The 27,223-nt window shown below is 45.7% G+C and overlaps 1 protein-coding gene across 9 annotated transcripts in view; it reads left to right on the forward strand.

The window, feature by feature from the left end:
- The window catches only part of CELF1 (CUGBP Elav-like family member 1), a 111,767-nt gene that overhangs the window by 77,272 nt on the left and 7,272 nt on the right, over positions 1 to 27,223 (forward strand). For 3 of the 9 annotated variants that reach the window (XM_062196148.1, XM_062196147.1, XM_062196149.1), the window contains 12 exons: positions 4,376 to 4,563; positions 6,064 to 6,146; positions 8,766 to 8,814; positions 9,857 to 9,991; positions 10,509 to 10,588; positions 10,903 to 11,064; positions 13,787 to 13,862; positions 15,247 to 15,375; positions 16,048 to 16,161; positions 17,159 to 17,344; positions 20,382 to 20,525; positions 20,810 to 26,026. In XM_062196148.1, coding sequence (XP_062052132.1) covers positions 4,386 to 4,563; positions 6,064 to 6,146; positions 8,766 to 8,814; positions 9,857 to 9,991; positions 10,509 to 10,588; positions 10,903 to 11,064; positions 13,787 to 13,862; positions 15,247 to 15,375; positions 16,048 to 16,161; positions 17,159 to 17,344; positions 20,382 to 20,525; positions 20,810 to 20,937 — 1,464 coding nt within the window. In that variant the 5' untranslated portion in view covers positions 4,376 to 4,385 and the 3' untranslated portion in view covers positions 20,938 to 26,026. Of the gene's footprint in view, positions 1 to 4,375; positions 4,564 to 6,063; positions 6,147 to 8,765; positions 8,815 to 9,856; positions 9,992 to 10,508; positions 10,589 to 10,902; positions 11,065 to 13,786; positions 13,863 to 15,246; positions 15,376 to 16,047; positions 16,162 to 17,158; positions 17,345 to 20,381; positions 20,526 to 20,809; positions 26,027 to 27,223 lie in introns of those variants that run through there. The other 6 variants (XM_062196142.1, XM_062196141.1, XM_062196145.1 and 3 more) reach the window with 6 other exon arrangements.

Here is a 27,223-nt window from a genome sequence, read left to right on the forward strand (position 1 = left end):
TACATGTGGCTGCTTCTCTTGTTTTATATCTGTAGCTTCATTTATGTCACCATGAGCTCCAAGGAAATTTCCCGTTTTTCTTGTTCACCAGTGTCTGCCACATCTAACAGAGTACCTAGCCTGTGTTCAGTAAGTGCCCAATATTTTCTGAAGGAAGGAGGAAGACAAAGCATGGCTCTAGTGTATGATGTCTGCAGCATCTTGAGCCTGGCCTAATAATTGGGAAGTGCTTCTCAAAGTGCAGTGAAGGAACCTGTTTCATGTCATGCCACTCCTCTTAGAAAAGAAAGTAAGAGTGATTTAATAGACAAATACAATAATGTGTGAATTTTTATTTTGTATTTTTAGATTGAACAGATAAAATTGCTAAAGGATTAAGCTTGAAGATTGCCCCTGGTCCTTGGTCCACACTTTGAACAGCACTGCTGTAGGGAGTTCTGGTGATATAATTGGTATACAAGGGGGAAAGGATGGCTTGGGGAGTAGAATAGACATTAAGAACTAGAGGAGGATTTGGAAAGAACAAGAAGAGAAAAGGAGCGCATTGTGTAGACTGACTCCTGAGCCCGCAGAATTTTTAGATCATCTGTAATCCAAATATACTGACTGTTTATGAAGCTTTTACACTGCACAGTGATGTAGAAAGTTTAGAGATGGCACAAAGCAAGAAAGAACAAGGGGACACAGTTGTAATACAAATCAAGGACCCCCTGCCTCTACCTAGAAATAGTTGTCAGCTTCCTCACCGCAGAACGTATGTGAGCACCATCGGGGTTCCATGGTAGCCCTCCGTAGGATAGAAATTTGACCAAAGATTAGCAACATTTTAGTAAAAATGCTGTTAAAGCTGGTAATTAAAGTTGTTGGTGGCAGGTTGTAGGGAGTGGTACCCACTATTTCAATGGCCATGGTGGGGTTTTTGTCATAACGGTATCCCGGTTTCTTTTGGAACATTAGGATTACACTTCTAAAAGCAGTTGTTTTTTTTGCAACGACCTGCCACTTGTGCTTTTAAATGAACAGATAAAGGTAAACCATGTATTCCAAATGGTTAAAAATGTGTCCCAAAACGTGTGGAAGAAAAAGAATGTAGATTTGGGCTGCCACTATAGCCCACAGCAGGTTAAAGCTGCTGCTTCAGAGTGCTGGTATGAGTCCCAACTGCTCCACTTCCAATCCAGCTCCCTTCTAATGTGCCTGAGAAGGCTGTGGGTACTTGAGCCCCTGCAACCCTTGTGAGAGACCTGGACAGAGTTCCTGGTTCCTGCCTTCAGCATGGCTGAGACCTGGCTGTTGCGGCCATTTGGGAAGTGAACCAGCAGATGGAAGAGCTGTCTCTCTCTCTCTTTTTTTTTTAAAAAAGGATTTATTTATTTACTTGAAAGAGTTACACAGAGAGAGAAGGACAGGCAGAGAGAGAGGTCTTCCATCCGATGGCTCACTCCCCAGTTGGTCACAAAGGTCAGAGTTGAACCAATCCGGAGCCAGGAGCTTCTTTGGGGTCTCCCACATGGATGCAGGGGCCCAAGCACTTGGACCATCTTCTGCTGCTTTCCCAGGCCATAGCAGAGAGCTGGATAGAAAGTGGAGCAGCCGAGACTCAAACGAACGCCCATATGGGATGCCGGCACTCAGGCAGCGGCTTTACCTGATATCCCACAGCGCTGGCCCCAGCCGCTCCATTTCTGATTCAGCTCCCTGCTAATGCACCTGGGAAAGCAGTAGAAGATGCCTCAAATTCTTGGATCCCTGCACCCACATGGAAGACCAGGTGGAGCTCCGGGCTCCTGGCTTCTACTCAGCCCAACCGAAGCTATTGCAGCCATTTGGGGAATAAACCAACAAATGGAAGATTATCTCCCCCCCCCCCCCACCAAGCTCTGCTTTTCAAATAAATAATTAATTTTTTAAAAAAGATTTAAGAACTCAGTGATGAAAGGTTGAACTGCTTTCACAGATTCAGCATTCTTGAGGCTCTTCAAACACTATTTAGAAAACAGCAGTGAGGCTGGCGCCTCACTTGGCTAATCCTCCGTCTGTGGCGCCAGCACCCCGGGTTCTAGTTCCGGTTGGGGCGTCGGATACTAGTCCCGGTTGCTCCTCTTCCAGTCTAGCTCTCTGCTGTGGCCCGGGAGTGCAGTGGAGGATGGCCCAAGTGCTTGGGCCCTGCACCCGCATGGGAGACCAGGAAGAAGCACCTGGCTCCTGGCTTTGGATCGGCGCAGTGCCGGCTGTGGCGGCCATTTGGGGGTGAACCAACGGAAGGAAGACCTTTCTCTCTGTCTCTCTCTCACTGTCAATAACTCTGTCTAACTCTGCCTGCCAAAAAAAAAAGAAGACAGCGATAGAAAAACTGCTGATTTTCATTTAAAGAATGTTGGTATTTTTTAAGATTGGAAATTAAGAACCCCAAAACTTTGAATGTGTTCATATTATTTCTGGGTTAAACAGCAAATGCTAAAAGGAAAGCTAACTGTACTAGTTATTTTGAATGCAGGTTATTAGTGGTATAGATGAATGTTGAGAGAAATAATTTGAAAGAGTGGCGAGAGAAGGGCCTTAAAATAGATGAAGTGGTTTTAAGTGGAAACCTTTGTAGTTCAAGAATTACCCTAAGGTCTTGGTGTTGGCAGTGGTGGTAAGAATGGAGGAACTTTTAGACATTAAAATGGTTATGATTGATAAGAGATTTTAACTAGTAAAGACTTAGTAAAATAGCAAGTAAACTGGATAATTTTTTTTTTAAAGATTTATTTTCAGGGGCCAGTGCTGTGGCACAACAAGTTAAAGCCCTGACCTGCATTGCCAGCATCCCATATGGGCACTGGTTCGAGTCCCGGCTGCTCCACTTCCAATCCAGCTCCCTGCTAATGTGCCTGGGAAAGCAGTGGAGGATGGCCCAAGTGTTTGGGCCTCTGTACCCACGTGGGAGACCCAGATGAAGCTCCTGGCTCCTTACTTTGGCTTGGCCTAGCCCCCCATTGTCACTATTTGGGGAGTGAACCAGCGGATGGAAGACTTCTCTCTCTGTCTCTACCCCTCTCGGTAACTCTGCCTTTCAAATAAATAAAATTAAAAAGTTTATTTAAAAAAGGTATTTTATTTATTTGAAAGGCAGAGAGAAAGGTCTTCCATCTGCTGATCCACTCTCCAAATGGCCACAACAGCTAGGACTGAACCAGGCTGAAGCCATGAGCCAGGAGCTTTTTCCAGGTCTCTCACATGGGTACAGGGGCCTAGCATTTGGACCATCCCCCCCTGCTTTCCCAGGTACATTAGCAGGGAGCTGGATCGAAGGTAGAGCAGCCAGGACTCATGATGCCCATATTGGAATACCAGCACTGCAGGGGGTGGCTTATCCTACTACGCTACAACGCCACTGCCTAACTTGATAATTTAGAAACCAAAAAGTATTGAATTATGACAACGTTATGTTTGTATCAGCCATTTGTAGAGTTTAAGAAGTAAAGCTATGTTTTAAGTTAGGGGCCTAACTCAAGAGCATTAGGATTTTACTAGAAAGGTCAGCATTTGAGTCCAGTTCTTTAAAAAAAAAAAAAGAAAAAGATTTATTTATTTGAAAGAGTTACACAGAGAGACAGGAGGCACAGAGAGAGAGAGGTCTGTCATCCTCTGGTTCATTTCCCAGTTGGCTGCAATGGCTAGTACTGCGCCGATTTGAAGCCAGGAGCCAGGAGCTTCCTCCGGGTCTCTCACGCGGGTTCAGAGGCCCAAGGACTTGGGCCATCTTCCACTGCTTTCCCAGGCCATAGCAGAGAGCTGGATCGGAAGTAAAGCAGCTAGGACTAGAACCGGCGCCCATATGGGATGCCGGCACTTCAGGCCAGGGTGTTAACTTGCTGTGCCACAGTGCTGGCCCCTTGAGTCAATTCTTGGAAATTAGTTAGGCCTTAGAAATCAGGTACTTCTGTTCTAACATCTACTGAAAAGGAAACTTCATCTATCACTGTTTTTAAATTCTGAATCTTATCCATAGTCAACAATCCTTTGCTATTTTATGGACATTTTAAAAAGTATCTCTGTTTTGTTAACTATGCTTAAGGATCACTAAAACTTGATGTTGCTTTGGGGACTTTTCTGTTCCTCTCAGAATTCTTAGGCTAGACAAAGAATGAGTGACACTGTTAGTTGCTTCATTAAAATCCAGGATGTCCTAATCATGATGGTGACTTTTGTTTGGCATCCAATTAAGTAGACATCCATGGTGAGGGACGACCAGGAAACTGGTAAAGTGAATGGAAGTAGTGAAAGAGGTACAACTTTTTTTTTCCTCTTTCAGAAAGTAGTTGAGATCTTAAAAAACTTGCTGGAAAGTATCATGAATATGTAATATACTTCATTTTATCTCATGCAGCTCAAAGAAAATGAACGGCACCCTGGACCACCCAGACCAACCGGATCTTGATGCTATCAAGATGTTTGTGGGCCAGGTTCCCAGGACCTGGTCTGAGAAGGACTTGAGGGAACTCTTTGAACAGTATGGTGCTGTCTATGAAATCAATGTCTTAAGGGATAGGAGCCAAAATCCTCCTCAGAGCAAAGGTGAGGACTCTGGATTTTTGACAGAACAAAGAATTGGATTTTTCTGTTAATTTCTACCACACGCATTCATTCTGTTCTCCTTTTTACTGTCAGGATACTGTTGAAGTCATACAGGGAAAAAGTGAATCCTCTTAGAGTGACTCTGTCTTCCGATTCAAACACATTTAATGGCTTAAAAATAAAAAGTTAAGGCGACATGATGATAATTTGTAAATCGCATCTTGAGCAGTTCTCTTTTAGAGCTCTAAATTCAAGACATAGACCAATGTGAATATCTCAATTGATCTTCGGAGTGGGATGAGGAGAGTAAGCTGAAAGAGGACCATCCACATACCATAGATTTCCTGTTAATGTCATATAGAGGTCCTTCAGGATTGGTCTATCAGACTGGAAGGACTTGTTTAGATGACTTGTTTTCTGTAGCCTAAAAAATAAACAAAAGAAGAGAAGCCGAGCTGCTTCCAGAAACAACAGCAGAGTGAAAGCTTGTGGGACCCATGGGCCACAGGCATAGCTTTGCCCTTGCCCACCAGACAAGCGACTGACTTCAGAGTAATTTTCTGAAAGCTGTCCTAAGTGCAGATGCGAATAAGCGTGATTCACATGTTTGAAACCAGCTTAATAGCAGAGTATCTAGAAGCAGAATTGTTTCCTCTTTATGATATAGTTAACCAAAAATATAAAAAACACAGTTTTCTGACTGGCAGTGTAGTATTAAGTAATTTAAAAATCCTAACTGCAACGTGATTTGGAAGGAATCTCTTGTATCACAGTAATAAGACTGTCAGAACATTGAAGCCCGAGATTTCCAAGGCATACTCCCCCCCCCCCCCATCACAAAGCACAAGATATATGTAATTCAGGCAGCATCATGTACAGTTAGAAGTTTAATTATATTTGATGAGAACCAAGAATTCAGAAAAAGATGTTAAGAGGTTCTTGCTGTTAAGTCATTTTATAATTTAGTACATGACAGTTATGTTTGAGACATATGTTGGAAGCTGGCTGCCATGTAGGTAGTGGTTTGTTCTGAGACAGCAGGGGCACAAAGAGTTCCTGGTAGATGACAGGCTGCAAGCCCTTTGTCTTCTTTGTGACAGTGTCACCTTGCCCAGTAAACTACCTGGTGCTGCAAGTAGAGCGGAATGACACATGACCTTTATAAAGAAGCCATCTTCCCCAGAGTAGTTACACAAGCAGCTAAAGAAGACTTTAAATATAAGCAGGAGGAGGCTGACACAGCGAAGAAAATGTTTTAAAAAGAATCCTGTATCTTGCTAAGTTCTCTTTTCCTCCCTCCCATCTCCTTTTCCTCTTTCCCCTCTCTCCATCTCTCCATACTTTCCCCACCTCCCTTTCTCCCCCTCCTTTTCTTTCAGCCAGTTTTAAGAAAGCCAACCTTTTCTTTTAAATGCCAATATGTCATTGTAACAAAATGCTCTAGGAATTGTTCGTTTTCAAAGGATGGGTTTGATTTTGTGAACTCTTTACTTGTTGCAGGGTGCTGTTTTGTTACGTTTTACACCCGTAAAGCTGCATTAGAAGCGCAGAATGCTCTTCACAACATGAAGGTCCTCCCAGGGGTAAGAAAGCGCCTAGTTATAAATGGAATAAATGGTAGCTGCTTGATTTTAATATTTATAATTGATTGATTTGAAAGACAGAGTGTCAGAGATGTTCCATTCACAACAACTGGAACTGAACCAGGCCAAAGCCAGGAGTCAGGAATCCATTTGGGTCTCCCACTTAGGTAGTAGGGGCCCATCATCTACTGCCTTCCCAGACACATTAGCAGGAAGTTGGATTGGAAGCAGAGTAGACAGGACTTGAACTGGCACCCTGATATGGAATGTGGGCATTCCAGGCAGTGTCTTACCCTGCTGTGTCACAGTGCCCACCCCTGGTGGTAGTTTTGATAGGTGGGATATGCAGTCAGTTCTCTGTTTGCTATGGGTTCCACAGCTGCAGATTCAACCAACCGTGGATGGGAAATATTTTTTCCTTGTCATTACTCCCCTAAACAACAGTTTAACAGCTATTCCCCCCCCCCCCTTTTTTTTAAGATTTATTTATTTATTTATTTATTTGAAAGGCAGAGTTTACAGGTAGGGGTGGTCTTCCACCCACTGGCTGGTATACTGCCCAGATGGCTGCAACAGCTGGAGCTGCGCTGATCCGAAGCCAGGAGCTTCCTCCAGGTCTCTCACACGGGTACAGGGGCCTAAGCACTTGGGCCATCTTCTGCTTTCCCGGGCCACAGCTGGATTGCAAGTGGAGCAGCTGGGATTTGAACCAGTGCCCATATGAGATGCTGGCACTGCAGACCGGGGCTTTAACCTGATGTGTCACAGTGCTGGCCCCTGCTATTTCCATTTGATTAGCTATTATAAGTAATCTGGAGATGATTAGAAGCTGTATGTAGGTTGTATTCAAATACTGTGCTATTTTATGTAAGGGGCTTGAGCATCCACAGATCTTGATGTTTGTGTAGGGTCATGGAACTATTTCTCCATGGATACTGAGGGACACAACTGTACTTACATAATAAGGACACACTAATAACCATATATCCAGGAATTGGTGTAAAGGAGGTGTAAATGGAGTTCGAAGAAGATGGGCTGTAAATAGTTCTCTTTCAGCCAAGATTCTAAGATATTTTGACGTCTGAATTCACATTCCAGTATCTTTTTTTTTTCCCCCAAAGATTTATGTATTTATCTGAGAGGCGGAATTTTGGGGGGCAGGGGGGAAACAGATCTTCCATCAGCGGGTTCACTCCCCAAATGGTCGCAACAGCCAGAGCTGGGCTGGTCTGAAGCCAGGAGCTTCTTTTGGGTCTCCCACACAGGTACAGGGACCCAAGCTCCTGGGCCATCCTCCACTGCTTTCCAAAGCCATCATCAGAGAGTTGGATCAGAAGGGAAGCAGCTGGGACTCCAATTGGTGCCCATGTGGGATGCTGGGTGCTGCATGCAGAGGCTTAGCCCACTACACCACAGTGCTGGCCCTTTCACTATCTTTTTTTAAAGAAGTGTTTTGGGTCCTTTCACATTTCACTTCTTTTATTTATTTCAAATAGTTATATAGAGAGAAGGAGAGGCAGAGAGAGAGAGAGTGCAAGGTCTTCCATTCTTTGGCTCACTCCCCAACTGGCCACAAAGGTCAAAGCTGCACCAATCAAAAGACAGGAGCCAGGAGCTTCTTCCAGGTCTCCCATATGGGTGCAGGGGCCCAAGCACTTGGGCCATCTTCTACTGCTTTCCCAGGCCATAGCAGAGAGCTGGATCGGAAGTGGAGCAGCTGGGTCTTGAACCCCGTGCCCATATGGGAGGCCAGCACTGTAGGCGGAGGCTTTACAAGCTACACCACCGTGCTGGTCCCTCCATTATCTTTTTTTTTTTTTTTTTTGACAGGCAGAGTGGATAGTGAGAGAGAGACAGAGAGACAGAGAGAAAGGTCCTCCTTTTTGCCGTTGGTTCACCCTCCAATGGCCACTGCGGCCGGCGCATCTCGCTGATCCGAAGCCAGGAGCCAGGTGCCTCTCCCGGTCTCCCACGCGGGTGCAGGGCCCAAGGACCTGGGCCATCCTCCACTGCCCTCCCGGGCCATAGCAGAGAGCTGGCCTGGAAGAGGGGCAACCGGGATAGAATCCGGTGCCCCGACCGGGACTAGAACCCGGTGTGCCGGCACCGCAAGGTGGAGGATTAGCCTGTTAAGCCACGGCGCCGGCCTCCATTATCTTTTATGAGAAAAGATGATGCATGAGAAAGACATGAATTCAGCAAGAACCCTGAAGGCTCTAGTTCTGCAGTTTCTTTTCTTTTTTTTTTCTGCTTTTTAAAGATTTATTTGAGAGAATGATGGAGAAGGGGAGAGACAAACTTGAGGGCAGGGGATGACAGAGAGATCTTCTGTCTGCTGGTTCACTCCCCAAGTGGCTGCAACAGGTTGGGTCAGGCCAGAGTCAGGAACTGAGATTTCAGTTTGGGTCTCTCACATGGGTAGCTAAAGGCCTAAGCACTTAGGCCATATTCCATTGCTTGCTTTGGCACATTAGCAGGGAACTGGATTAGAAACATAACAGCCAGCACTATGAAAGGGATTGCCAACTCATTTCACCAGAATTTCTTTTTGAATCCTCATTCATGTTCTAAATACCATCAACGTGTATGGCAATAGTACTTACGGATTTTCCTTTTTAGATGCATCATCCTATACAGATGAAACCTGCTGACAGCGAGAAGAACAATGGTAAGCAAGTAAATAAAGTCTTCCCTTACAAGGTTTCTTTTTCTTTTCTTTTCTTTTTTTTTTTTTTTTTATGACAGGCAGAGTGGACAGTGAGAGAGACAGAGAGAAAGGTCTTCCTTTACCGTTGGTTCATCCTGCAATGGCCGGTGTGGTCGGTGGACTGCGCTGATCAGGAGCCAGGTGCTTCTCCTGGTCTCCCATGCAGGTGCAGGGCCCAAGGACTTGGGCCATCCTCCACTGCACTCCTGGCCACAGCAGAGAGCTGGCCTGGAAGAGGGGCAACTGGGACAGAATCTGGCGCCCCGACCGGGACTAGAACCCCGGGGTGCTGGCGCTGCAGGTGGAGGATTAGCCTAGTGAGCCGCGGCTCCAGCCCCCTTACAACGTTTCTTTTAGTGTGTATGTTCTTAGAATATCTGGATTGATTTGTGCTCCAGGGAATCTGTTAAGTTGTCTTTTTATTTTTTTTCTGTAAAATATGTATGATAAACAAGTGAGGAAAATCGCTGACAGGGAAAGTTGACATGAACATTTTAGAATGAACTGAAAAATTCTTGATCGATATAATTTCCTATGGATGGGCATGAGGGAGGAAATGAACAAGTTAGGAAGGAGAGTTAGTCTTCAAGAAAATAGGTAGTGTCACCCATCGAAAGATGTGTGCTTTTATCTCTCTCTCTCTCTCAGCAGTGATTGCTATTGAGAGAAAACAGGCCAGATGCTGAGCCCTTTGAATTTAATATTCACCAGTACCCTCTGAGTTAAACCTCATTATCCCTATTAATCAGATGAGGAAACAGGCACTTTTACAAGATCACACTGCTACCGTGTTTCATCTGAATGCTTCCAGTTGCTTACATAGTTTTAGGATACTGGTTGTTACAAGAGAGCATGTAAAATTATGGGAAAAATGAATTCTGGGATCCATGAAATGTGGTGTGAGACACAGAGCCAGGCTTCAAACCCAGGCAATCTGGCTGCCAGTTTGTGTACTGCCTAGTGTAGTAATAATTTTCAAGTCTTTTGTGTTTTACTCTCTTAGCAGTGGAAGACAGGAAGCTGTTCATTGGTATGATTTCCAAGAAGTGCACTGAAAATGACATCCGAGTCATGTTCTCTTCATTTGGACAGATTGAAGAGTGCCGGATATTGCGGGGACCTGATGGCCTGAGCCGAGGTGGTACTTTAGCTTAAAGACACTTGTCTTAAATTTGGAGTCACTGTTTAGTTGGACCAGTAGAAACCAGTGATCCCTAGATACCTTGACCCTGTTAACATGAAGAGATTGGGCCTGCTGTGTGAATCCCAGCAGGCCCCTGCTACTAGTTGATCCCTTTTGTATTCTCCCAGCCCACTAAGAGGTCTGCACTGTACACTTCAGTGCCATGTATCAGAGTTTCTCTGTTATGCTTAAAAATTTCTTGATGTCAAAATGGAAACACTTTCTCTCATTTTAGAATAGAGGATATAATTCCTCCTTTCTCCCTGTCTGTGGTTCTCTGGTTTTCATTAATCACACTGTTATAACATATCTTTCTCCATATATCTTTTCTTTTCGTGAGCACCAGCTCACAAACCCCTGAAGACAGGTATTACCAGCATGATAGTTGCAGTGTAGTAGGTGCTCAGTTAAATGTATGTCAGATACATAAAAAGCAAATGAATGAATGAGTTACTGACTCTTCTCTCATCAGGTTGTGCATTTGTGACTTTTACAACAAGAGCCATGGCACAGACAGCTATCAAAGCAATGCACCAAGCACAGACCATGGAGGTAAGGAGCAGACAGGTGAAAAGAGGCAGCTTCTGTAGCCTGTGTGACAGTTGGCAATCAAAAGTCCATCAGCATGTGCTGCATCTAATTGCCCTAAAAGTTAAACAAGTCTGTCATGAAAATTTAAAACCATTGTTTTCTTTAAAATTAACATATTGGAAATAGTTGACCTTTTTAATTGTCTTTTGTTACTCCTATCCATCAGAAGGAGAATCATTTGACTGTGAATGAATTTAGAGTGCAGCCTGTATGTTATCACAAAGGATTTTTCCTTCACGCAGAAGGAGGAATTTGACCCTTTGATGTTTTCACAGGGCTGCTCGTCCCCCATGGTGGTAAAATTTGCTGATACACAGAAGGACAAAGAACAGAAGAGAATGGCCCAGCAGCTCCAGCAACAGATGCAGCAAATCAGTGCAGCATCTGTGTGGGGAAACCTTGCTGGTCTAAACACTCTTGGACCCCAGTATTTAGCAGTGAGTCTTTGTGGTTTGCTTTCTGCAGACTGTGCAAGCTCTCAGCTGTTTCTTCCTCTGCTCTCTCTAGCTAACAGACACAGTGGCATTTACAGCTTTGGTTGAATGGAAATTGTATGTAAAAATTCAGGCAATGTGTTGTTTTTAAGTTATATTAGTCTCCCACAGTCAGAGTCTCTCTCTCACTCACTCACTCTCTCTTATTCTCTCACTCTCTTTCTTTTTCCTGGTCATGCATCTCAGCTTTTGCTACAGTTAAAGTCAAATTCTGTTTTCCTGATTTAAATGATTTAGAAATACCATGTATCTTTGCTTCAGGACGAAGATTCCTGAAGGAATCTCGACTCCCAAATGTCTTTCTCTGGATATCTTGATATCGTCCATATTGATTCTTCCCTAAAGAGTATGATATATGTTTGTTTCAGCAGATTGAGAGCTTAAGAGATTCACATAGACATTATTAAATGAGTTTTACAGGTATACATTTAAGTCCACTGTATTTACGTATAGATTTCTTTTAATTTGATCTCTCTGTTGAGTTTGATCAAAAGAAGGTCTAGTTGTATTTGGATATTTAGATTTAATAGGTCTGAAATATATGTTACAGAGGATTATTATTTTTTTTTTTTGACAGGCAGAGTAGACAGAGAGAGAGACACAGAAAGGTCTTCCTTTGCTGTTGGTTCACCCTCCAGTGGCCACCGCAGCCAGCGCACTGTGCTGATCCGAAGGCAGGAGCCAGGTGCTTCTCCTGGTCTCCCATGGGGTGCAGGGCCCAAGCACTTGGGCCATCCTCCACTGCACTCCTGGGCCACAGCAGAGAGCTGGCCTGGAAGAAGGGCAACAGGGACAGAGTCCGGCGCCCTGACCGGGACTAGAACCCGGTGTGCCGGCACCACAAGGCGGAGGATTAGCCTATTGAGCCCTGGCGCTGGCTACAGAGGATTATTATTGCTTTAACCCCGTTAAAGATTTATAGCTACCACAAGACACTTAAAACACGTGAATCAGAAAAAGTTTTCTCTGAAGTTATAAATGATGAAATCACTAAATTTGTATGAAGTTCAAAGCTATTCATAAAGGAATAATCAGTATAAGCAGTCATTCCTCATCCTGTAAAATATTATTCTGTGTGGAAACAGGAAAGGTAATGATTTCTGTTCCCCACTGCTGAGTTTTGGTTAATTTAATACCCTTTGCTTTCCATATTTCTAAAATTTTAGGAGAAATCCCAGTTTATCCTAACTAGTATTTATCTGAAGTTAAAAAATATAGAAGGTTGTTGTATTCAACAGATTAGATTGTTTCTTAGTACTAGAACATTAAAGTTCAGAAAGTTCAGATGCGGTCTTTTACCAGAATGCTAATGCTTCAAAAATGATCCTATCCATTTGCTTTTCTTAGTATTAGAGGCTCTTTGTTGGGAAGAGTTCCCCTTTTGTTGTCATTACTACACTCAGGAAACACATGATGGTATTAAGAGAGTTACGGTCTGTGTTTCATTTAGACATGATCCCCTGCCAAACAGGTGTTCTGGTTTAAAGAGGAAATGAAGGTGCCAAGTACAGTAGGCACAATTCAGTAGTTGGGATTGAACACATTGCCAAGAGTATTTAAGGAGACAAAATGAAGATATGTGGGTACAGATGGTGTGTAAGTGATAGTAGGTAATCATTAATTATGAAAATCTTTCTGGATTGTGTGGCCTTGAACCAACTGAGTTCAACTGGACTAGAACCATAGTTCTGAATCTTTGTGGGATTGTGGACTCCTTTGAAAAGTAATTTAAAATTAGATATATGTGCATGATTTTTTTTTCCTATCTCTGGAGGTTTGTGGACCTCCTAAAACTCATTCGTGAACTCTGGCTTAGAGGAACTATTGATGAGAAGGGACCAAGTCAGATGCTTGTGAGAAATGGGGAACAGGTTGAATAAAGGATCCAGTATTAGAATACCAGTTTTCTGTTGGGAACAGTGATTGAGTTTAAATGGAGTGATGATTTTTAGGTTGGAGAAAGGTTGTGGTTTGCTAAGAAACAGAGTAAGGTCAACAAGTTCTATAAGCTTGCACATAGGCCCTCTTTGATTTGTTATGGAGCAACCATTGGAAGAAAATGAACCTGGTATGACCTGACCAGTCACTTGGTACTCTGAAGCAGTGAAGGCCAATTTGGAGAGGAAGAGATCCATAGGGCTGGATAGATGTAGAACTTGGGAGTAAAAGGTAACTTCAAGAAATACCATGAGATAGTCGGATGTGATCATTAAAATAGTCGTGTGAAGTGGAAATTGTGTACAGGAATGGAAGCAATCTGCAGTGTGAGATCTGCAGAACTCAGTAAGGGGAGCTGTAGGGAGAGAACTAGAAACAACGGCAGTCAGCCTGCACAGACGCTCACCAGGCGACTTTGCAGCTGCTTGAGTGTAGCTTACTTCTTGTCGTGCTTGTGTTGTCTGCTCTGCTGCCTTCTGCTGTGCAGGGACCCTGAGCTCGGCCCAGTACTCAGTGACCGCGCTACCTCTGGGCCAGGCCTCTAGCTCTGTTTTGTCCTGTGGTGTCATAAGCCTCATGTTGCTGTCGTGTTCGCTTGGGATCTTGTCTTCGACTTTCTTCTCTCTGGGGGCCTCTGCACTCTCGCTTTGCTGTGCTGTAGAGTTATCCCAGATGCAGAACCAGCCCTCACTCTCACTCTTGTTCTGTTTTTTGGTGTAATGTCTAGCTTTATTTGCAGCTCCTTCAGCAGACTGCCTCCTCTGGGAACCTCAACACCCTGAGCAGCCTCCACCCAATGGGAGGTAAGTGTTGCACCACTGCGGAGGAGCAGCAGACCCAGGCCAGAGACCCAGCTGGCAGCAGCCTGAGAGTTTTTACATGGCTCATTATGTAAACCTAACCTCTGATGGATGTCCCAGGACTCATCTGCCTTGTCTGTATGAGGTGGTTCTGTTGTTAATTTGTTTAGTTGTGGCCACATTGTTCTGAGGTTGTTGTCCACTCCCCACCCAACCCTTAAGTCACTGTTGAGTGAGAGTATGAAAGAGAGCTCTTTGCACCTGCAGACTATCTTAAGCCATTTTGATAAGGAGAAATTTGCATAAATCCTTTATTTCCACAGTAGTGACTTTTCCAGTGATATAAAGCCAAAGATGGCTTCTGTGCAGATGGCTTGCCCTGAAGCTCTTAGAACCCACTTTAGTTACCTGTGTATCTTACACATGTTATTTCTTAGGTAAATTTCTCTGTTGCTGTTAATGTACACATAAGACTCAATTGACAAATGACTGAAATTTATAACAAAATGGGGGTTCCATAGAAAACCTGAAACAGGGCCATTATAAAACTTGGGGATAAGGAATAAGGCAGTTCTAGTGGTATTGGTGCCTGTACCTTTTACAGTGGTTTAAGTGAGGCAAATACATTTGAGAAAGGGATAATCTTCAGTTAACTGTTTTGTAATTTGAAGAATTTTGGTAGTGGTTCATCTTGTCCCAGGAAATTATAGTTTGCTGTGTGTTTTTGGAAAGTTGTTAGATGGTAATTTTTATTCTTACTCTTTGTATTCTCCCCACTCCCCCCCCCCCCCCCATCTGCTTTTTGCATCATCTAGTAAATGATTGGGCAACATCCAAAGTGCAATTCAGATTTCTTTACCCCTTGACTGTGCTGTCCAGTTCTCCCTGGAGCTCTTTCCTGTGGTGTTTTTTCTCTTCTGATGATGGCTAGTTTAATTCAAGTAGCGATGTTTTCTTTATGTCTGTTGCTCGTGTCATGTGTATTAGTCCCTGTAATTGCTCCTGGGCCTTCTGAATCTCTGCTGCATTTTCCACGTGTTCCCCTCCATTGCGAAGAGCAGACCCCCTTGTAAAGTGTGAGTGAGGGACTGGGTTGTAATCCCATCCTGTGCCACAGGTATTGGCAGTGCTCTCTTGGGCTCCTTTTCTAACTGTCATTTGGGTAATAAAGCTATTGGATTAACTATCTTGTCTCAGAAAGTAATTTCAATTTTCATATTGCTATCTGAGTCTTTCTTAGAGGCTTGTAATATTGCTTAGAAGGCTTATCTAGAACAGTTCCTCTTTGTCTTGGACCACCACCATTCTTCCAGCATGTGCTGGCATTGCTGGAGTTCATAGGAGGCACCTTAATCTGCTGGCTGATACCTTGCTTTGGATGTTGCAGGGTTAAATGCAATGCAGTTACAGAATTTGGCTGCACTGGCTGCTGCAGCTAGCGCAGCTCAGAACACACCAAGTGGTACCAGTGCTCTCACTACATCCAGCAGTCCCCTCAGCGTACTCACCAGTTCAGGTAAGCGTGTAATAAGGGCCAGTGTGCCTTGGGTAAATCCTCTTTGTCTAAAGGCAGAATCCAAAGGGAGGGAAATGTTATTCTGGAAAGTAGTTAACATCCATTTCCAGATGGGTCATATAATAAACAACAGACTTTCAAATGTCATCTCTGACTTAAGAGAATTCTTGTAATTTCTGGTTTGCTGTAGCCATGATGTGTGGCTCTGTCCTGCAAGGATAGTCTAGTTATCAGAATTAGTAACTGAAGATCTCTTTGCAGATAATTGGATAGTATCATTCTTGTACTTAGGTTCTTGTTGATGGCGGGGAGGGTGTCATTGTGCACAAAGGTTAAGATGCCACTTGGGATGTCTACCTCTCATTATTGGAGTCCCTGGTTCAAGTCCAGACTCCACTTCTGATCCGGCTTCCTGATATTGTGCATCTTGGGGGACAGCAGGTGATGGTTCAGGAACTTTGGTCCCTGCCACTCAGGTGGGGGAATTCCAGGTTGGGTTTCAGCTCCTGGCTTCAGCTTCACCCAGCTGCAGCTGTTGCAGGGCATTTGGGGGAGTAAACCAGCAGATGGAAACTGTCTTTCTCTGTGTCTGCCTTTCCAGTACAAGTGGAAACATAAAATTTGAAAACAGATAGCATGTATGGGTGAGTTTAACTCCTGGATTTCTAATAGCAGGGTCTTCACCTAGCTCCAGCAGCAGTAACTCTGTAAACCCTATTGCCTCACTTGGAGCCCTGCAGACATTAGCTGGAGCGACAGCTGGCCTCAACGTTGGCTCTTTGGCAGGTAAGGGGCAGTTCTTGGCTGTCATCAGGCTATTCCTCCTGCAGGTAGCACATCTTAAACAAAATCCTGGTATGATTGGAGTAGCCCAGTAAAGTTAGGGATAATAATTGTGGGATTGCAAGTCAGACCTGAGTTAAATCCCACCTCTTCCCCTTACTAGCTATAACTTCCGACTGCCTTTCTCAAGTCGTTTTCTTATTTGTGAAGTTTGAGCAATAGAATATTTAGAAGGGTTGTTAAGAATTAAATGAGGGGCCAGCATTGTAGCACAGTTAAACCACTGCCTATAATGCCAGCATCCCATATGGATACCCACCTGTTCAAGCCGATCCACTTCCAGTTCAGCTCCCTGCTAATGTACCTGAGAAAGCAGCAGAAGATGGCCCCTTCACCCACACGGAAGACCTGGATTGAATTTCAGGCTCTTGGCTTAGGCCTGGCCCAGCCCTGGTCATTGTCGCCATTGGGGGAGTGAATGAGCAGATGAGCAGATCTCTGTCTCTCCCAATCGCTATAATTCTGCCTTTCAAGTAAATAAGTAAATGAATAAACAAGCAAGCAATGCCTAGCACATAGAATGTGCTGCTCAAGGTTAGGGGCTGTTTTGATAATAAGGCTTATCCGTGTCTTCTCATGGCTCACTTGTACCTCTTTTAGTCCCTAGTCCTTGGCACTGTCTTAGCACATTCCAGCTTGGCAGAGTAGCTGAGAAGATAGAGCTCCTCCTGTGTAAGCGGTGTCACTTCTTCCACAGGTTGGGAGAAGGTAATGAGGTGAGCCATACCTGGGTATGGCGTTTGTTCATATCCCCGCTGATAATGCTGTCTGGTGAATGTCCGGAAGCCTGACCAGTTAGGTGGTACTCCTCAGGGAGAAGCTCAGTGGGAGAGGAGAGGGAGAACTGTGGAGTTTCCGCTCATCTAGATGTACTTGAGTGTAACTGTCTGGCATCAGTGTGTCTTCCCAGTATGTTAATTTTTCTCTTTTCCTGACCAAGGGATGGCTGCTTTAAATGGTGGCCTGGGCAGCAGTGGCCTTTCCAACGGCACCGGGAGCACCATGGAGGCCCTCACCCAGGCCTACTCGGGCATTCAGCAGTATGCTGCTGCAGCGCTCCCCACTCTGTACAACCAGAACCTGTTGACGCAGCAGAGTATCGGTGCTGCTGGAAGCCAGAAGGAAGGTGAGTGCAAAGGGGGATTGGGCTCAGGGATGGGGACCACACAGAGCCAAGAGGCAGAATAAAAGCCAAGAGAACCATTTAGGTAGTCAGACCAACACTTGCCTTGGATGGTGTCTGGAATAGACTGAAACTCTGCAAAGTGTGAGCTCGTTTTGCAATGATTTCTGGGTGCGGCTCAGATCCTAACCTCAGTATGCCTTCCTGGAAGAAGCAGCATGCGGTGGCCTTATTGTTTCTGATATCATTTGACAAGAATCTGTTTTTGTAGGAAGTCACCTCTCCAGATTCTAAATATGTCAGTGGAACTTCAGTCTAGGGATCCCTTTTAGCTGTATCATTTGCCATTTTCCTCACTTTCTGATCAATGCTTGTCCTTGGTAACAAGCTGAGGGATGAGAGGACAGAAGGAATTAATGGCCTCTGGGGGCAGGCGTTGACCTAGCGATATGAGACATGCCTGTGTCTCATATCAGAACAGCTGGGTTCAGTGCCCGCCTGCGGCTCCTGACTCCACCTTCCTGCTGTAGACTCTGGAGGCAGCAGTGACTGCTTCTGCAGTTGCATTCCTGCTGCTCGTGTGGGAGACCTGGGCTGCGTTCCCAGCTGCTGGCTCTAAGGCATTGGAGAGGGAGCCAGTGGGTGAGATCCTGATATCCTTCTCTCTCTCTCTCTGCCTGTCAAATAAGTAATTTTTTAAGTTAAAAAAAAATTATGACCTATATACTTATGTAGGAGGAAGGATGTCCTTTGACATAAATGGTGTTAAATATAGGAAAGACTTTTTTTTAAAGATTTATTTATTTATTTGAAGGGCAGAGTTACACAGAGAGGCGGCGGCGGGGGGGGGGGGTCTTCTACCCGCTGGCTGCTGCACTCCCTAGATGGCCATAACAGCCAGAGCTACACCGATCCAAAGCCAGGCACTTCCTCCGGGTCTCCCATTCAGGTACAGGAGCCCAAGCATTTGGGCCATCTTCTACTGCTTTCTCGGGTCACAGCAGAGAGCTGGATCGGAAATGGAGCAGCTGGGATTCAAAGCAGCGCCCATATGGGATGCTGGTGCTGCAGACTGGAGCTTTAACCTGCTGCGCCACAGCGCTGGCCCCAGAAAAGGCTTTCTAGATAGAGAACTGAAGATGGTTCACATGACCAGAAGTCCTGCTGCTACCCTTGTGCCATGTTTGGCGGGATTTTTATAAGCAGGATCTGGCAAGGGTTAAGCACTCATGTGGGAAAGACTAATATCCTCTCTTGTTGAGGGGGCAGGGAGTCTTGGTCTTATCCCTTGTCCTTGTCCTGGCGCTGAATCAGATACTTGGTTGGTCTTGGTTGTTGGTAGTGGGGACACCTGTCTCATAAGCAAGTAATTAATGGAGACAACACACAGAGACAATAAACAAAAGCATGAGGTGTCTCAGACAGTGCTCTGAGAATCGAAAAGCAGCAAAGGGAGTGCTGAGGCAGCTGCACTCTGTGCAGACTGCTCAGAGGAGGTCTGATGTTAAGTTTAAGCAGAGTCCTGAGACGAGTGAGGAAGGCAACTTTGCATTTATCTAGAGGAAGAAGAGAATGGGGCAGCAAATGTGCAAGCCCTGAGGCAGCAGTGCGCCACAAGGAGGACAGGGTGGCTGGAGAATGGCTGGGCTGCAATTGTCATAAAACTCCTTGGTTAGAAAATTATTGAGGGGCCGGCGCTGTGGTGCAGTAACTTAATCTTCCACCTGCAATACCAGAATCCCATATGGCGCTGGTTTGAGTCCTGGTTGCTCCTCTTCTGATCCAGCTCTCTGCTATGGCCTGGGAAAGCAGTGGAAGATGGCCCAAGTGCTTGAGCCCCTGCACCCATTTTGGAGACCTGGATGAAGCTTCTGGCTCCTGACTTCAGATTGGCCTAACTCTGGCCATTGTGGCCATTTGTGAAGTGAACCAGCGGATGGAAGACCTTTCTCTCTGTCTCTCCCTCTCACTGTCTGTAACTCTACCTCTCAAATAAATAAATAAAATCTTTAAAAAAAAAAAAGAAGAAGAAGAAAGAATTATCCTAAGTACTTGGGCCCTTGGCACCCATGTGAGAGACCAAGCTGGAGTTCTGACTCCTGGCTCCTGGCTTTGGCCTGGCTTAGACCTGGTTGTTGTGGCCACTGGAGAATAAGCTGATGGATAGATCTGTCTCTCTGTCGCTCTGCCTTTCAGATAAATAATAAAACTTTTTAAAAAGCCAAAGAAAACTCATCAGCGTTAGGCGGTTGGATGGAGGAGTATTCTGTTTTTGAACTTAGTGTTAATCATAGGCACATTTTTTGAAAGTTAATTTTTGGGGTGTGTGTTTGATGCAGTGGATAAGTTGCCACTTGGAATGCCCACATTCCCTAGTTTGGTCCTGGCTCCTCAGCTCCCAATTCCAGCTTCCTGCTAATGCACCCTACTAGGCAGCAGGTGATGGCTAAAATACTTGGGCCCCTGCCACCCACATGGGAGACCTCCCCCTCCCCCTCTCCCTCAAGTAAAAATAGTTTTTTAAAATTTAAAGTATTTCTTTTTACTGCGGTACCATCTGCACGTGGTTAGAGTCACGCATTCTGATGTGCAGCTCTGAGCTTGACAAGCACACAGATCTGTAACGAACACCACAGACCCAGAACTTTCCTGTCCCAGAAATGCCTTGCGCTCGCTTCAGCCTATGACACCGACCTGTTCGCTTGCTGACCCTGTGGTTTCTGGGCACAGTTTTGGAACCTGTTTTGTTTCTAAGCTCTTGCTGCGTCCTTTTCCGTGCTTCTTTATGACCTCTAGTGTCTGTTTTACTGCTACACACACAGGTCCATCCGCTTTATCACCCTCCTGCAGGGCAGAATTGTGACATCTCTTAGTGAGATGAAGCATGGCCAAACCTGAGGGGAGCAGTCGGTTTCAGCGGTGGTGCTTGAGTGTCTGCCTTGTATCTGGAGAATTTTAACAATGATAGTGAAAGACCATTGGTGCAGGGTCGTAAGTGAGCTTCATACTCATACTTTCCCAACCACTGGGTCTTTTGAAGGTCCAGAGGGAGCCAACCTGTTCATCTACCACCTGCCGCAGGAGTTTGGAGACCAGGATCTGCTGCAGATGTTTATGCCCTTTGGGAACGTCGTGTCTGCCAAGGTTTTTATAGACAAGCAGACAAACCTGAGCAAGTGTTTTGGTATGTTGGCTTCTCTTTTTTCTGTGGCAGGGTGGGATTAAATATTTGATCACTGAGAGAGAAAGAGAAGGGGCTGAGTGCAGAAAGGACTGGAATGAAAATAGACTTTTTAGGGGCTATGTAGATGTCAGATTAAGACTCTGAGATACAATTTCCAGAGTTCTTGGCCCTGCTGAGAAAATTGGAATTTGAAACTGAGCACACAAGTTGTCCCTTGGGTAATGGAGACCAGGCACCTTCTTGCCACCATATGGCCTCACCTTGGCTGCTGTTTGTACACACAGGTTTTGTAAGTTACGACAATCCTGTTTCTGCTCAAGCTGCCATCCAGTCCATGAACGGCTTTCAGATTGGCATGAAGCGACTTAAAGTGCAGCTCAAACGTTCGAAGAATGACAGCAAGCCCTACTGAGCGTGCTCCCCTCTGAGACTGAAGTGAGAGGGTCTTCTGGTAAGTGGGGGAGGAGCACCCTTATTGATTCGAAGCCCTAAGGCTGTGTGTTGACAGCCCCGGACCCTGATCCCTGCCACTCTCGCAGGCACAGCTTGCCCTGAAGACTCGGCTACTGCCTTCTGTGGGAGTTGCGCTTCGTACAGAGGACAAGTTTGTGCTTTGGTTTCCAGTGTTTTACTTTGGAGTTTAGGTGCCATATCCTGAGTTTTTTTTTTTTTTTTTTCCTTTATTTAAAGTTTGCTGTGTTTGTAACCAGTGTGTGTTGAGAAGGACCAACACCAAACCACCCTGGGGGAGGGGGAATGGGGAAATGTTCTTAAAAGATGATTAGAATTTGCCCCAAACCACCCCATGAGAGAGGACTGAGTGGAACAAAAAACTGACCACCCAAATCTCCTTGAGCGCAAGGGTGGACGGGATGAGAACTGACATCCAAGAGCTGAGGGACCGCAGCAGGGGGTGGGTTGGCTTTGGAGGACAGTGGGAATGGTGTGACCCCTAGCACCTGGCAGCTGGAGGCAGAAATGCCTCTAGCTAGCTGCCTTCTGTGGACATACAAATTCTTGCCACCGATTTTTCAGATTCTTGGCCTGAATTTCTGCCCCTATTTCCTGAAAAGGGGTTAGCAGTTCTCTGGAAATAAAGCAGCTGTTAAATTAGACTGACACATTCAAAAAGCAGGGAGACATAAGCCATGATCAGCTTCCCTAGCCAGCATCGGATTGGCCCTGCCTGGCTGGTGGCTATTTGGGAGAAGCAGCCAAAGAGATCATTTTTAGTTTATTGCAACACCAAATGTGACCATGGCCCATGCCCAACAGGTTCTTTTAAAGAAGGCCTCTCTGGCAGACGTTGGCTGGCATCCCTCCTGGCAGGGCACCACAGCAAGGGACAGCACTTACGTCTAGCTGAAGGGGGAACCTGTCTTGGGCTGAGAGACCTAAAGCCATTTAGTTGGAAGAAAAAGAGTGTACTGCTTGGAGCGCCTGAATCAGTAGGTGGCTGCAAGCCAGGACGCTGCATTTGCCAGTGGCCAGAACTTAGTGTTTAAGAGAAATCAGAGGCCCACCCTTGCCTCTTTGGTTGAGGTGCTCCAGGTATGGTATTCCCACAGAGGTCTCACAAGCCCTCTGCTAACCACTCCAGCCCCATATTCTGCTCTCGGGGACAGAGGAGACAACAGAACGTTTACATCCTCAACATGGATTTAGTGTTCATTTACCTCAGTATTACTATGTTCTCTTTTGTCCTCGTGCTTACAGTTAGCTCCTTGCTGCCTCCCACAGGTCTCACTCCAGCTCTTGCCTGTGACCCCCACCCAGCCTCTGGGCTCTGTCTCTGCTCCAAGAAATGCCATAGGGGGTAGAGAGCCAGGAAGGACATGCCGGTTAGCGGTGTGCACCCAGCCAGAGGCGGCCCTCTGAGGATAGGATTATTAGCACGGTCAGGGACTGAGTTCCCGGGTCCCTGCAATCTCAACCTCACAAGTGTCAGTCCTGACCCCCAGCAGCAGAGAGTAGAATAAGGGGTTGGTTTGCTAGTAAGTCAGATGGGGGCACTGTCCTTCTCTTGCTGTTCCTGTGGGTAACAGGGAGTGACCGTCTTGTGTTGTACAGGTAGTTGGTGGTGTTGGATTATCCCATTGAAGCAGGGACAGCTTGTCCCTTCTCATAGTGATAACTTGGGTCCGTTGTCCTCTTAAGAAACGTGAAGCATACACTTCTTAAGCTGAACCACGTAAACTTGAATTCTGCGCACTGGGAGAAATGTGTCCTGTGTTTCAAAGGATAAAACTGTTCTAAAGGCTTCCAGGGTCATGATGGGATTTTTTTAAATAAATGCAAAAAAAAAAAAACAAAAATAAAAAAGAAAAAACAAAAAAAGAAAAAAATGCTAGGTTGGGGAGGCGCTGTTCTGAATCCCAACCGGCTGGAACCAAGAATGTCGTTTCTATTTTTATAGAAGTTTTATACAGCTCCGGGGTGGAGAATATTTATTACCTAAATTATATCTCTGGAAAAGGCCAGGATTTTGTAGAATCCAGAATGTGATTGTTGTACACACAGGGTGCTGTGTATGATTGAAACTACTGACTTTCTGTGGCCTGTTTGCAGCCCAGCTAACCTGCCCAAGGGGAAGGCATTAATGCTGTGAATTGGCAGAGGAGAGAGCTGTGCTCCACAGGGTGCTGCCGGTGCTGTGCTCCCTAACCTTCTGTCTTCCTCTGTGATCAGAACTCCTCTCCCACCCCACCTCTCTCCCTCCCTCCACTCCTTCCCCATTTTGCCATTGTTTGTCCTGGGCTCTGGGACCTTATGAGAACCTTCTCCCAATGACCTGAGAGACAAAGGTGCAATCTGCCTGCGCTAGACAGGAGGCCCTGAGACTCCATCCCTGCTCAGGGCTTCTCTCCTAAAAGGAGCACTTGCCCCAGCAGGGGTCCTGGGCTGCCCCAGCAGCCAGCTGGTGAGACCATACCTCCCCTCTGTTCTCTCCTCCCTCCCAGTGAGCTAGCACAGCAGCAGCGCTGCCCTTGAGCACAGTTCTCTCTCCAGGCCAAAGATGGTTTTGTGAAGAAGCTGCTCCCCTAGAAGTCTCACAGTGTGAAAGGGCTCAGCTCGAGAGTGGAGACTCGCAGTCAAGTCTTAAGCAATCCTTTTCTGTATGTGGAGGTTTCACTTACATGTGTTTTCTGCTGTAGTTTTGTTTCTTACTTGGGTTTCATCATGAAATTGATTTGCCTTGAATGCAGCCAGACCACTGTCTCCTGGGTTCCACATGAGTGGCCAGGGCTGTGTGGAAGCTAAGAGCTTGGATTTCTGGGAACAAAGGGCCATCCCCGTGGGATTAAGCAGGAATCCGGGCCCTCTTCCCCAAAAGAATGCTCCCTACCCTGGCCAGCGTCTTCTGCTGTTCCCCCTGCCCTGGGTCTCGAGGCCCTCCCCCCTCCCAGAGACCCTCTTCTCCTGAGTGTCAGGTGCTTCACAGGAAATCCAAGCCTTAGGTTCCCTTCTGTCTCTGGCAAGTGGATGTTTTCTTGGTGTCCTCCATGTCCTTTTTGACTTTTCCCTGTGTCCATTGTTAGCATGTGCAGAAGTTCCCTGTCATTGCCCAGCCCCGCCCCGCTCCTCATTTCAGGGCTGTACACACAGTGAGTGTCCTGCTCTCTCTCTCTCTGTTTGGATGTATTGCTCTGTGTAACTCAGTGGGTCTCCCTCTTTCTGGTTTGTTTTTTTTCTAGATTCCTGCCGTTTGTTCATCGTTGTGCCTAAAGCATGTCGATGTGGCGTCAAGTACATCGTCCAAATCCCTGTCTCTTCAGCTTCTCTGATGCTTGAACTCTCACCTTTGACCTTGTGTTGACCTTTGATGCTGACGTGTATTTTTATTATGTTTGTTTCTTTCTTTGTTTATTCTTTTTTTCTTTCCTTTTTTTTTTCCCTTTTGTGCTGCCAAATTGGTTTTGCTAGAACGACTGCTGAAGGGGAAATATTTAAACTTGCATTTGAATATAAAAAAATCTATTTTTCTAGAACTTCATAAGATAACCACTTGATTTTGTGATTCCAATTCTTTGTAATTGTCTTCAGAGCAGCCCTACTAGCACATACCGTGTGGTGTTTGTATTTCTGTGAACACACAGCCAGTCCGTTTCTAGGCTTTGTTTCTCTGTGTGCTTAGTTTTAAAGACAACTTTGAAGTAAACAATGAAATAAAAGATGTCACTGAAACCTTCGAGGCTCCTGAGCACATTTTGCTGATGTAGTTGTGGGGCTTGAGGAGACTGCACGTGTTCCCGTTTTGGTTTTCTGAGTTCTCAGCTGCAGAAAACACCTGACCCCTCCCCTTTTTGGCCACATCTGCAGCTTGGGCCCTAGCCAGCCCTTTTCTTTTTCTTTTCCTTTTTCTTTTTCTTTTGTGGTTCTTCCCTGGAGTGACCCTGTGGGAGCTGTGGACCCCTCCTGCCCTCCCCTCGGCCCTGCTGGGCTCACCTCCATGCTTCTCCCTTCAGTCTCCGCAGCAAAATGTGATGCTTTGATTTTTTTTTTTTGTTTTTGTATTGTTTTTGTGTTTTTGTTTTGAATTTTTTCCTTTCCTACTAAGATTATGCCCAGAAAAAACAAGTTTTGCATGTTTCCTGCTGTTCTTCACACCTCCGTATATATCACCTTCACCTCTCTGTTTTCTATAGTTTGTGCAAAAACTGACCGATTTAAAAGGGTTTCAAAGAAGCTGTTTTAAATTGTTGTGGGGTTGATGATTTTTTTCAAGATTGTACTGTTTTATTTTGAAGTGGCAACTTCCTCCTCTATTGCCTGTAGAACGTCTGCCTGTGCACTTAGACTGTCACTCCTCACCTGGCCTCCAGCTCTCAGCGGGGTGTCCATGAGGCTGGCTGCTCTGCTCTAAGAGGTGGGGAGGGGCCCCCAGAGAGGCACAAGATGCACCGATAGAACCCAGAAGGTGGCTGCGGGTGGGCATGAGGCTTAGCGCATTTGGGGTAGTGAGCACCCAGAGGAAGGGGTGCGTTAACCACTTGTAGGAGGCCATCCGTGCACTAAGCGGCAATACACCTGCCGGCGCTTTTCCTAGGTGACAAGCACAATACTACAGTCTTCACACTGTTTACAGCCCTGGGCACCAACACCCCACACTGGCTCTTCACTACTGGTCAGCTCTTGCTTAGCTAGTGGGGTGGGGGTAAGGGCAAGGATTTCTTTTTTAAATTGGGTGAAGAGCCAAATAGCTACTGTCCCTGGGTGCCAGGCAAGCCAGTTCTTTGGTTCCCTGAGGGGAACTTACCCTCTTCTCTTGTGGCACCATCCAGCCTCAGGGTCTGGAAGACTTGAGTGAGAATGTGAATGGAAAGGGAGAGACCAGAGGAGATGAGAGGTCCCAGGATGGATCTGGTGGGGCGTGGGGAGTGGATCTGCAGGGGAGGAGCTTATGCTAGATCCCACCCAGCCCCAAGCTGCTGGTCGTTGGGAGAGCTGGAAGGAAGGATTGTCCCTGGAAGAGTGGAGGGGTGGAGAGGTGGAGAGGTGGAGCCGGGGGTGGGGGTGGGGGTGGGGAAGGTAGAAGCACTGTTTAGCATCATCCATGCTGGGGTTGGTGGAGAAAGGGATCCCATCAGGACGTCTGCTCTGAGGCCCCCAGGTTGCTCAGTCTTCTGCTGGAGGCCGCGCTCCCTGGGAGGAGGGCAGCCCCGCAGAGGCCCAGTGCATGGTAGGCTGCTGAGTTTCCTGGATGGGTGATTGGATGAAAAGAGGCCAGCCCCCCAGCCTGAGAGACTGCTGTGCGCCCCACAGTCTGACTGCACAGAGCCGCCTCTGTGGGCAGGAGGCGCTGAGGCTCCCCTTCCTGTGTATTGAGAAGCCGTGTTTGCCAATGTATTTTGCTTTCAATTCCAAGAGGAGCTCTGGGAAAACCTGTGGATAAAACCAAATGCCAAACGTTGGACGTTGTTTCCTTTTCCTTTTCTCTCTCTGATTGTTTTAATTGTTCTGTGGTGGTTTTAATGGATTTGAGACCCTGGAGCGGCAGCTGCCTTTCTGATTTCCAGCTGCTTTTTGTGAATAATTTAAAAAGAAAAAAAAAAGAAACTTTACATTTTGGAGACAAACCTGTGTGAGTTTTTTATTGGTACAAACGTTGTATTTAACACTAGGGGTTTTGTACAGTTTTTTGCCTTTTCTACTAGAAAACAATGTAAAGTGATTTCACAATGTGAAGAGAAAAAAAATTGCCACTATGACCAAACGCACAGTCTGTTCGCAGCAACACCGGGATTCAATCAACTCAAAGTCGTGATTCAGCCGTAGAAATGCTTTTCCTTTACCTTGTTTGAGCTTTTCCTTTCTTTCCTGTTTTGATTTGCAAAAGAAAATGTCTTTTTTGTGTGAACTTGTGTTGTACTCTGTAGAAAATTATGGATTTTACTTTAATGGTTTAAAAAAAGGCAAGAAGAGCCCCTGTCGCTTTTCTTACCTAATCACAGAGTTTGTGTAGTGGATTTAAAAAGAAAAAAAAAATTGTTACAAGTTTGGAGCAAGGGAGTATGTGTTTAAAAGGACTCTCCTTCCTTTTTTGTGTGTTTTTCCTTTTGTTCCAATGGGGAACCTAAATCTGTTTTAATTGCACAGACACACAGACAAAAAGTCATTTTGTATCTGCCAAGTGTGGTACCTTCCTTTGTTTATTTGCTATTAAACTGTTTGAGAAGAGCTGATGCTGTCTTCAGAGG

The sequence above is a fragment of the Lepus europaeus genome, chromosome 7 (genome assembly GCF_033115175.1).
Source record: "Lepus europaeus isolate LE1 chromosome 7, mLepTim1.pri, whole genome shotgun sequence".
Lineage (NCBI taxonomy): Eukaryota > Metazoa > Chordata > Mammalia > Lagomorpha > Leporidae > Lepus > Lepus europaeus.